This window comes from Tenrec ecaudatus, chromosome 1, assembly GCF_050624435.1.
Source record: "Tenrec ecaudatus isolate mTenEca1 chromosome 1, mTenEca1.hap1, whole genome shotgun sequence".
NCBI lineage: Eukaryota > Metazoa > Chordata > Mammalia > Afrosoricida > Tenrecidae > Tenrec > Tenrec ecaudatus.
This window is the reverse complement of record NC_134530.1, coordinates 7,436,802-7,449,122: the sequence shown is the minus strand read 5'-3', so window position 1 is coordinate 7,449,122 and position 12,321 is coordinate 7,436,802. Positions and strand designations below refer to the sequence as shown.

The following is a 12,321-nucleotide window of genomic DNA, read 5'->3' as shown; positions in this document are numbered from 1 at the left end:
CTTGGGAGAGCATGCTATCCCCAGGGAGGACCCCAACTGGAACTATCAAATAGGGCAGGGCCCCAATATTCCCCGCAGGAACCTCATGCTCAGGTATCTGCTCCGAGGATTGCAAGCAGTTTCTAATAAGGTGGTTAACTATGATAAACTCAGGGAAGTTACCCAACAGGCAGATGAAAACCCTGCTCTCTTCCTGAACAGGTTGCAGGAAGCCCTGGTCCGTTTTACCAGGCTAGACCCAGGATCCCAAAATAGAGCCACAGGCCTAGCTTCCCATTTCATTTCCCAAACAGCACCCGATATCAGAAAATAGTTTAAAAAGGCCGAGGACGGCCCTGAAATTCCCATCCAAGACCTGGTAAAAATGGCTTTTAAAGTTTTTAATGCTCAAGAGGAGACGGCTGAGGCTGCCCGCCAGACCAGACTCCAGCATAAGGTTAGCCTCCAGACCCAAGCCTTGGTGGCCGCCCAGAGGCCGGCAAGTGGCTCGGCTCCACCACGGCGACCCCCTAAAGGGGGTCAGCAAACACCACCAGGTGCCTGCTTCAAGTGCGGAAAAAACGGACACTGAGCAAAAGTTTGCCCCAATCCCAAGCCTCCTACCAAGCCCTGCCTGCAGTGCAAACAGATGGGCCACTGGAAGTCAGACTGCCCTACCCTGGCTCTGCCCCAAGCCCCACAAAACCAAAGCGTCGAGGTTCAGGAAGCTCCAAACACAGAGCTGCAAGGTATGGAGGTGCTGGAATTATGGACTAAAGAGGCCCTGGCTCCTCGACTCCGGTCACCCTCGCTGAGCCCAGGGTCATACTCCAGGTAGCAGGTAAATATACGGGGGCTAACTTCTCCATTTTGCCCTCTCACTTGGGCCCTACTTCCCCTTCCCTGGTCTCAGTTATGGGAATAGATGGGCCCCCCATCCACTCCACAGAAGATAGAGCTGTTACGTGAGGTGTCTCCTGAAGTCTGGGATATTAGTACACCCACATTAGCAAGTCACCATGATCCCATCCTAATTAAGCTAAAAAACCTAATTTGTACCCTAACCGCCCCCAGTTACCAATTTCAAAAACCCACCGACTAGGCCTAAGGTTACTTTTATTGCAAACAAAACTAAAATTGTTATGCAGACCCAAGCAGAAGTAAGGAATAAGTTAAAGTTTGTGCAAGATCAAGTCAAACTGAGTCAGAAAACTGAGTATGCCCCAAACCAGTAAAGAAAGATAAGGAATGTGATGAAATGCGATGAGGATGTGGCAAAGATGTTGAGAGAGATGTGACGAGTATGTGATGCGGATGTGATGAGGATGTGATGTGATGGAGAAGGTAATAAAGAAGTTGAAATTGTTCTGAGTGATAACGAAATTGAGATTGTTCTAGGTGGTAAGGAAGGTGCGATTGTTCTGGGTAAAACTATTCTAGGTTTGCAGTAAGAACAGAAGAAAGCAGGATGATCCCAACCTTGCATAAAGTTCAGTTTAACCAAATGGTCTGCTTCTGTGTCCTGCAGCTTTTGGGAGAAACCACAGCTTCATCAGATAACTGCCTTTTAACTCTTCAGGGTTAGCTATAAAATAAAAAGGGGGGATTATAGAGAATCACTGAGTTTTAACTGAATTGTATTGGTGACTCTCTTAAGACACTGTGTCTTTATCTTTTCCCAAGTTCTGAGAAGCAATGAGTAAACTGAGAACACAGCTTCCCTTGTTAAAATAAAATTAGTCCCAAGGAATTGTTTGTGCTTAGAGCAATTTTATCAGAATGCTATTGTTACACTATGCAAGCTATGTACCCTTGCCTCATTCACACATAAAGCTGTACTTTGGAAATAAAATTGGCCTTTGGATCATTAATCCACTGGCCACTCTTTTTCTTCAGGTCGCCACTTCCCTTAGCATTGAGGAAAAACTCTACGCTGCATATCACCCACAATCCTTAGGCAAAGTGGAAAAAGCCCATAATGAACAGATTATTGAAACATGGTCTGCTCACCCCTGTAAACTCATCATGTAACACCCCTGTTTTGCCAGTACAGAAACCTAATGGACAATACCGCCTCGTGCAGGATCTCCGCCTAACCAAGGCTGCAGTGGTCCCCATCACCCCTGTGGTCCATAACCCCTACACTCCCCTTTCCCAAATCCCTGCAAGCACTACCCACTTTACCGTCCTGCATCTCAAAATGCTTTCTTTACTATTCCTATTCACCCAGACTCTCGATTTCTGTTTGCATTCACGTGGCATGATCCTGTTACTGACTTAGCCCAACAACTTTCCCGCTCCTAGCTCAGTATGCTTTTTATCTCCCACTTACACTCCAACTTACACTGATCAGGAAAACACCCAGTATTGCTCTCTTCCTCAACGAAAAGGATGGGTACACAACTATAACTTATTCATTCTCCCAAAGTTACAACAGGAAATAATCATCACCGATATTCACAATTCTCTACACATTGGGCCAAAAGCTCTCTACAAGTTTCTAACCCCCATATTTCACCCCCACTGGACTATGGAGCACTCTCAAGACAGTACATACAAAAGGCAACATCTGTACCCTCTCCAATAGCCCGGGAGCTCAACACCCTCGTAATAGCTCCACCAGATGTGAGGGCACCTACGGGAATAGGACTGGCAGATAGACTTTACCCACATGACAAAGCATAAGCGGTTTAAATATCTCCTCACTATGGTTAACACATTTTCAGGATGGATCGAAGCCTTTCCCACCTCCTCTGAGAGTGCAAGCATAGTCGTCGCTCACCTTCTTCAAAACATCATTCCTCGTTTTGGCCAGCCTGCTTCAATTCAGTCGGACAACGGCCCAGCCTTCCTATCTAAGGTGCAACAGGCTGTTAGCGCCTCACTAGGCATCGGCTAGAAACTCCATGTAGCCTACCACACCCAGTCTTCTGGTAAGGTTGAGGGAGCTAACGGTCTCATAAAACAACAGCTCACCAAACTCTCCCTAGAACTGCAACTTTCTTGGCCTCAGCTATTACCATTTGCTCTTATTCACCTTCGTGCGGCCCCTCGAGAGCAGTCCGGCCTCAGTCCTTTCGAAATACTCTACTGACGACCTTTCTTTTTCTCGCCTCTTCCTGCAACTGATTGCCCTCTGCTAGCTTCGTACCTTCCATACTTGTCCTTGCTCTGCAACCTTCTTAGACTCCAACCAGAAAACACTCAAGTGCCCTTTTGCTACTCCAATGCATCTACACAGACATGTAATGTCACCCAAATACCCTCCAAACCACTAACAGCCCCAGAAGGATTTTTCTTTTGGTGCAACTACACACTCACTGAGCATTTGAACATCAGTTCTACCTCTACCCTTTTGTGCCTGCCAGTCACTCTGGTTCCGCAGCTCACTACATACACTCTGGCTGAGTTCTAGGACAAATACATCCAGGTATACAGTCGCCAAACTAAAAGAGCAGTTTTTCTCCCGATAGCAGTGGGCATCTCCTTAGCCTCAGCAGCAGTTGCAGTAGGACTCAGCAGCAGGGCCCTTGGACACTCTATCATCACAGCAGACAAGTTATCCGCACGCTTCCAGCTGGCAGTCGATCCCTCTGCCAAGTCTCTAGACTCCCTGAAAAAACAAAAAACCTCTGTTGTCCAAGTTGCCTTGCGGAACCGTCATCTCATACAATGTACTTTTGTTAATTTCACTAATTTTAGTCCATATAAGGTCCTCCAAGTTGATGCAGTTTTTTTTTAATGAAGTCTATTTTTTTAAATAATTTTATTGGGAGCTCATATAACTCATCACAATCCATACATGCATCAATGTGTAAAGCACATTTGTACATTCGTTATCCTCATCGTTGTCAAACCATTTGCTCTCCACTTAAGCCCCTGGCATCAGTTCCTCTTTTTCCCTCTCCATTCCTCATAAACCCTTCGTAATTTATAAATGATTATTTTGTCATATCTCACCCTGTTTGACATCCCCATTCACCCACTTTTTTGTTGTCCTTAACGCAGGGAGGAAGTTATACATAGATCTCTTTTTTCGGTCCCCCATTTCTACCTCACCCTCCCTTGACCATCCTGGTATCATCATTCTCACCACTGGTCCTGAAGCGATCATCTTTCCTGGATTCCCTGTGTTTCCAGTTCCTATCTGTATCAGTGTACTTGATGAATTCTTACGATGTACTTAGATGTTTTGCTTTAAAAGGTCCCAGGCCCCTATTCTGTAGTTTCTGTAGTATAGGTAGTCAAGGGTCTTACTCTTTTTTGGTTGTCCTTCTACTTTACCAATCATGGTGTCCTTCTCCAAGGACTAGTCTACTGACACCAGTCCAAAGTACATGAGACAAAAATCTCATGATTCTTGTCTCTAAGCAGATGCTGTACTCCTGAGAGAGGGATACATTTATCCTTTAAGCAGTCCATGATGCTTTCAATATTCCTCAGAAGCATCACAATTGAAACACACTTCTTCTTCTTTGGAATTCTTTATTCAGCATTTAACTTTCACATGCATATGAGCAGTTGAAAACACCCTGACTTGGGTCAGGCACACCTTAGTCCTTTAATTAACATCCCTGCTTTTCACACTCTAAAAAGGTTGTTTGGTTTTATTTTTACAGCAGATTTATCCAATGCAACACCCTTGAACACTTGAGTATTGCTTCTATGAGCATTGATTGGGAGCCCATGCAAGAAAATTCCTTGACAAAATCTAACCTTTTCTCCAATTAAAATGATGTTATCTGTTTCTCTAGTAAAGATTTTGGTATTCTTTACTAAGAGTTGTAATCCATATTTAAGGCTCAAATTCTTAATATTCATCACCAAGTGCTTCATACTCTCCTTACTGTCAGCAAGCAAGGTTGTGTTATCTGCATATTGAATATTATTAATAAGCCTTCCTTCCATTCTGCTGCCACATCCTTCTTTGCATAATTCACCTTCTCTGATCATTTTGTCAGAATACAAGTTGAATAATTTGCTGCAGGGATACACTCTGACTCACTCCTTTCCTGATTTTAAACCATGCACTATTCCCTTGTTCTGTTGCACAACTGCCTCTTGAACCATGTACAAGTTCCCGAATGAAGTTGTCTAGAATTCATTTTGGTAGTTATTGTAAATGTTACTATTATGACAAATGCATCATCTGGTATTAAAAGAATCCAACCTATTTCTGGATGTTTGTCTGATATCCTTCTATCTTGCTAAATTTTTTCATTTAGTTCCAGCAATATTTTCATTATTTGTGGTTTTGTATACATAGAATTTTATCATTAGCAGAAAAAGAAAGCGTTCTTCTTTTGTGTGGTTGAGATGCCTTTAACATCTTTCGCTGTCTTATAGCTCTGGCTGAGACTACCAGGACTACATTCAGTAAGAGTGGGGATCAACAGTAACCCCCTCTGGTTCCCGATTGCAGAGCTGGGCGTCAAGTTCTCTCCATACATTGAGATGCTAGCACTTTTTACCACATATATGGCCTTTATTATGTTTGACAGATCTCCCTTCTATTCATTTTTACTGAGTTTTTTTTAAGAATTAGGAATAGATGTCGAAATTTATCAAATGTCTTTTCTGCATTAATTGAGACAAACATAGGGTTCTTATCCCTTTTTTCTTTATATGGCGCATTATGCTATTTTTCTAAAATTAAACTACCTTTCATAACTAGTATGCATCTCATTTGATCATTATGTATATATATATATATATATATATATATATATATATATATATATATATGGTTTAATTTTAATTTTTTTAAGTTTGGTTGAATTCTGCTTGCTAAAATTTTGTTGGGGAAAATGTCTTTTCTTGAGATGTGTTTTTTTTCACATCTTAGCTTAACTATAGAGAAACATTTTCTTAGTCATTTGTAGCTTTCAGTAATTAGCCTTGAGAGGAACGAGAATCACACACATTTTTATCTTGCTTATGCAGAACTTTCATATGGATCAAGAGGCAGTCTGTGAACAGAACAAGGAAAAAATTCAGAGTTTGAAATCAGGAAAGGTGTGCATTGGAATTGTATCATATCACTACATTATTTAATCTGCATGCTGAGCAGAAAGCTTTTCATCATAAATGCCAGATTATATGAGGAAGAATTAGACATTATAATCAGAAGGCTTATTAATAACCTGCAATATCCAGGTGACAGCCTTGCTTGTTGAAAATAAGAATGACCAGGAGTCCTTGTTGATGAAGATCAAGGACTAGAGCCTTTTGTATGGACCACAACTCAAGGTAAAGAAGTCAAACAAACATTCCCACAATCGGAGTTAAATGGGGAAATGGTTGATGTTGTGAAATATTTTTTTCTTGCTTAGACTCACAGTCAGTGCTCATGAATTCAGCAGTCAAGAGACCAAAAGATGCATTACCAAAGGGTTATATACTTCACAAGACCTCTTTAGAGTATTGAAAAACAAGGATGTTACTTTAAGGGCTAATGTGCCTGACCCAAATCATGACATTTTCCATGGATTCATAAGAATGTGGCCATTAGGCTTTGAATAAGGTAGACAGAAGAACAAGACTGACGAGAAGGAGAAGGAGAAGGATGGGTGGTTTTGAATTGTGGTGCTGGAGAAGAATATTGAAGGTACCATGACTGCTCAAAGAACAAACCTCTCTGTCTTGGGAGAAACAAGGTCAGAGTGTTCCTTAGAGGTAAGGATGGCAGTACTCCATCTTACATTCTTTGGATATGTTGCCTGCAAAGTCATTCACTAAAGAAGGATATCAAGCTTGATACAGGAGCACAAAACCTGAAGAGCCCTTAACAAGATGTATTGATGCAGTGATACAATACGTTACAACAGTGGGCTCAAGCATAGGAATAATGGGGAGGGTGTCACAGGACAGTGCTGTGTTTTAGTCTGTTGTGCATAGAACCGCTGTGGGTTGTAATTGATTAGCTGATTCCTAACCAGAAGAACAGCAGCAATTCACAATCAGAAAACAGGAGTTTGTCAAAGAATCAAATATGAATTTTCATAAACATGATTGTCTAATTCTTCATGAACTTACATAAATTTAATCACACCATTTGAATAAAAAAGCCCACATAAATGAAACACATTAGCGTGTGTGATCATGAGGTGTCTATGGGATCAGGTATCAGGAGTCGAAGATCCATATCAAACAATATGAATGAGAGGGAGTTCAAAATGGAGACCCAAAACCCATCTGTAGACAATTGAATATCCCCTCACAACAGAGTCACCAGGAAAGGACATGTCAATCAGGGTACAGTGTATCACCTATGAAACATACAATTTTCCTGTGGTTCTTTAATGCTTCCTCCACCCGCTCCCCAATATCATGACCCCAGTGCTACCTTACACATCTAGCTACACCAGAGCATGGTCACTGGTACAAATAAGAGCTTCCAACACAGGAAATCCAGGACAGAGAAACCCCTCAGGACCAATAATGAGAATAGCAATACCAGGAGGGTAGGGAGAAAGTGGGAGGAGAAAGTGGGAACCAATCACAGTGATTGACATATACCCCCGCCACTCCCAGGCATCAAACAACAGATAAGTGGGTGAAGGGAGACAGAGGTTGGTGTAAGACATGAAAAAAAAATACTATTTTATAAATTATCCATGGTTCATGAGGGAGGAAGGGAAGGGGTGGAGGAAAAACTGAGGAGCTGACACTAAGAGCTCAAGTAGAAAGAAGATGTTTTGAAAATAATGATGGCAATGTATGCAAAAATGTGCTTGATGCATGGATGGATGGATTGTAATAAGAGCTGTAAAAGCCTCCAATTAAAAATAAGTTAGAAATGAAAACAAAAACCAGAAGATAACTCTGAATTCTTATTTCAAAATCAATTTATTAAACCTTAAATACAACAAAGAGTAAACAAACACAACTATCTGGTTGTGGAAAGTCATCAACCAAATAAGTCCAGTGACACGTAACCTTGATTTTTGGAGTAAAATCAGACGATTGTCTCCAATCTAAAACAAACAAACAGCTTACAAGGGATGGATCTGAGACTTTGACTGCCAGGCTACATGCCTGTGTTAGTCTGGGTAGACTAGAGAAACAAATCCATGGACACACATATGTGTATAAGAAAGAACCATGCAGAATCTTAGTCATGGTCACCAGGACTCCATTTTAACTGAAGTCAGATGACATGTGGCTTGTTGTTATTAAGTTCCATCACATGGAAGCCAATGCACAGTGACCTTACGTAGAAAGAGGGGTACACTGCCCAGTCCTGTGCCATCCTCACAATTGTTACATGTGAAGTTGTTGTTGCAGCCGCTGTGACCAACCATTAAGACAACTACTCTCTTGGCTTTAAGCTTCAAAGAAGCAGGTTGCTAGAATTTTTCTTCTACAGTTTCTCTGTGTGAAGGAGAACCAGAAAATTTTAAGTTTTCAGTTCAAAGCAAACCACACAGTGATTATACAAAAGAGGTAGGAATAAGAAAAAAAGTGAAGAGATGTTTTACCACAAACCAATATAATATCTGAATTCCTACAACAAGGGACTTATTACAGAATTTCTGAATCAATATTACTTATTTTGTTCTGATATAATTTAATAACTTAAGCCACAAAAGTAATACATCAATGGAAAGAGCACGTTCTCAAGATGAGTTTCCTCAAAGCCCCCATCATGTCCTTGTTCCTCAGACTGTAGATGAAAGGGTTCAGCAAAGGGGTGACCACCGTGTACATCACCGAGGCAATTGTACTCTTTTGAGACGAGAGAGAAGCTGCACTGCTGAGATAGACGCTAAAGCAAGTCCCATAGAATAAGGAAACCACCGAGAGGTGAGACCCACAGGTAGAAAAAGCTTTATATCTTCCACCAGTTGATGGCATTTTTAAGATGGAAGAAACAATTTGCATATAAGAGAAAATAATCCCAAGAAAGGGTCCCCCACCCAAAACGCTAGTCATGAAATACAGCAGGATGTTATTCAAGAGGGTATCAGAACAGGCAAGCTTGAGGACCTGAGAGAGTTCACAGAAAAACTGGGGAATTTCCAGGTCTGTGCAGAAGGACACACACAACATCATCAAACTGTGGAGCAGGGCATTCACCATGCTAATGCACAAGGAAAGTAGAATGAGCAGGGCACAGAGGTGGGGGTTGATGATGGCCATGTACCTCAGTGGATGACAAATGGCCACATAGCGATCATAGGCCATTACTGCAAGGAGGCAATTTTCCAAACAGGCAAAGATCAACACAAAGCAGATCTGGGTGAGGCAGCCTGTGTAACTGATGGATTTACTCTGAGTCTGGATGTTCACCAGCATCTTAATGATTGTGGTGGTGCAGAAACAAATGTCAGTGAGGGACAGGTTGGAGAGGAAGAAGTACATGGGGGTGTGGAGATGGGGGTTGGAGCTGATGGCCAGGATGATGAGCAGGTTCCCAGACACGGTGATCAGGTACATGGTCAGGAACGTCCCAAAGAGGAAGGGCTGCAGTGCTGGATTCTGGGAAAGGCCCAAGAGGAAGAATTCTGTTACAGCTGTTTGGTTTCCTGTTTCCATGTTATCAATGATCCTGGTGGGAGGAAAGAGAGGGAATAGGCAAAACAGATGCACAAAGATGTCTTATTTGGAAGAAACACGCTAACATATACTTCAGAGGAAAACACTAGCATATACTGTGCAATGGACTGAGTGTTTTTTCTGTGATTACCGCCCTCTAGTTCATCTTTCTCTGTGTTGTCTTTCTTCCTACACTCTCATTTTTTCTATCCTCTTCCCACCACCTTTCTTTTTTAATCGTTTTATTAGGGCTCATTCAACTCTTATTGCAATCCATATATCCATCAATTGTGTAAAGCACATCTTTACATTCATTGCCCTCATCATTTTCAAAACATTTGCACTCCACTTAAGCACCTGGCATCAGGTCCTCATTTTAACCCCTTTCCCCCTGCTGCCCCTCCCTCATGAGCCCTTGACAATTTATAAATTATTATTTTGTTATATATTTCCCTGTCTGATGTCTCCCTTCACCCACTCTTCTTATCACATATTTTTAAAAGTTCCTTAAGTGCCTAATCTTTTTTCTGCATTTGTCAACTAACCGGAGTACATTATGAAATACCATTTAATTTCTTTATAGAAAAGCTCATTAAATCAGCAAAATATCTAAATCATCTGATGGTTAATAGGTGTTTTAGAGGATTAGTTCTCTAATGCCTTAGTCAGACTTAGTTGAAGGATTTGCTGAATGTGGAGATTGCTGGGGCAACACCCTCATTACAAGATTCAGAATGTGGGGAATTAGGGAAATTCCCAACTGTAGAGAGGTCTTGTGCAGCAAATTTAAACAACGCAATATATTGATTAATCATTTGATGGCTGCTTTCATGAACCTAGATTGTAGACCGAAGCAAGACAAAATCCTTGTCATCCTCACTCTTTTCTCCCTTGTGAGGATTTTGTTTCCTTGACATTGAGTTATAAACTATACTGAAGGTCGCAATCTTTCATCTTTACCCGCAAGTGCTTCAAGTCCTCCTCTCTTTCAAGAAGCAAGGCTGTTATCTGCATATTGCAGTTGTTTTTAAGGCTCCCTCCAATCCTGATACTACATTCTTTTTCATATACTCTAGCTTCTCTGATTATTTGCTAACACTGAATATGTATGGAGAAAGTACACAATCCTGAGCACACACTTTTCCTGATTTTAAACCATGCCGTATTGCATAGTTGTGGTTACACAATTAGGTGCTCTGGTATCTCCATTCTTCTCTAGGCTCTTCAGATCCATGATTGGAAGAGATCCATATTTGTACCCATTCCAAAGAAATACGACCCAACCAAAATAAAAATTGACTCTCTAAAATGATATGTTCTTCCACTTTTCTGGAAAACATAGGAATTGGGGGGGGCGTAAAAATAAAAAGGATATGTTCTTTAAATCACTTAAGAAAATAGAATTAATTTGTAAGTGCACCCAACTAGAATCTTAAAGTAAGAAATAAACAGGCATTCAAGTTGCTTGGTAGGAAGAGGGGAGTAGATGGAAGTAGTAGGAAGAGGGGAGTAGACGCTTGCTAAGTCAGCAATAGGAGGGGGAAATTATCTGGAGCAAATTAAGTACCCCAAGACCTCTGTAAATCTTTACAGCATAAACAGCCTCATTTTTCTCATCGCAAGCAGCTACTGGGTCTGAACCACTGTCCTCATGGTTAGCAGTCCAATATTTAATCCATGATGCCACCAGAGTATCTTTTTTATATGTGATGATCATGATAATATTTTTAGAAAAACCTTATAATATCAAATACAGTAATTTATGAAGTAAGTACATAAACATTCTTTGGTGTTTTAATATTATTATATTTTCACATGAATAGCAATCAATAAAGCAGCATCCAATTTCAAGTTGTAAACTTAGAGGAGTAATGAATAATCTTAATTAAAGGATGATTACTTTTAGTTTATTATATTTCCCTTTTTAATGGCCTTCCTGGATTTCCCATGAATTCAATGCCTTAATTTTGTTCCCACTGCTTATGGCAGATGATGGCATGTCACTCCCTCTACTTGTGGCAGAGATGATTAATCCTCGCTACTCAGTGGATTGACCCAATCCATATTCCCTTTTTGTTTTCAGTCATTGTCTTCATTCTACAATTACCAGATCATGTTAGGAAAAGAAATCATCAAAATTAATAATGGAATTTCAGATCCTCCTACTCTTATTTCTGGTTTATCCCATGAAAATCTAACTAGGTCAGTATCTTTGTTCACTGGGTCCTCTAGAATTCCTGAGATTTTATGCCATCTATTTCTATTCCCTGTGTTAAGATGAGACCCTTGTGAATTTGATCACTAGATTCTCAAAAGCTGGCAAGGCTTGATTGCATACGTCTTGGAGTATTTATATAATTAGCAATATTTTTGGCTTATGTGCCAATTATTTAGAACAAACTTTCAAAGGAATCCCATTCAGGAGCAGCTCATGAAGATTCTTTTTTAGGGTCAATGGCCCTAGTCAAACCCTGTTTCACCAACAGGAACATCTAGGCCCTAAGCATGGGGCATGACAACAATCAACCCTAACAGAATCAGTAATTTACTAGAAGGTTTGTAATCAGACACGTGAGGCTGTTCCCAGCTCTACCACTTGGTTTGGGAATGAGAAAGTTTTCAGAGTTCTTCAAGAAGTCTCAAACTTCTCCTTTGTCCAGTGAAAACCATCCTAAAATCTTATAGGGATATTGCAAAGATGAGAAATGAACAGACACATCATCAAGCACATTGCTCAACCTATGACACCCTCTCCATGTTTTCTATTATCATTTATTTTATGAGCGTCTGGCCTGACAGCCTGGC

At 40.8% G+C, this 12,321-nt stretch overlaps 1 protein-coding gene across 1 annotated transcript; it reads right to left on the bottom strand.

Moving 5' to 3' along the window:
- Nucleotides 1–8,577: 8,577 nt before the first annotated feature.
- On the bottom strand, nt 8,578–10,084 carry LOC142430847 (olfactory receptor 7G3-like). The gene is made up of 2 exons (XM_075535876.1): nt 10,062–10,084; nt 8,578–9,529 (listed from the first exon to the last, which is right to left on the bottom strand). Exons 1-2 carry the CDS (start codon nt 10,082–10,084, stop codon nt 8,578–8,580), a joined length of 975 nt encoding a protein of 324 aa, XP_075391991.1.
- Nucleotides 10,085–12,321: the final 2,237 nt, after the last annotated feature.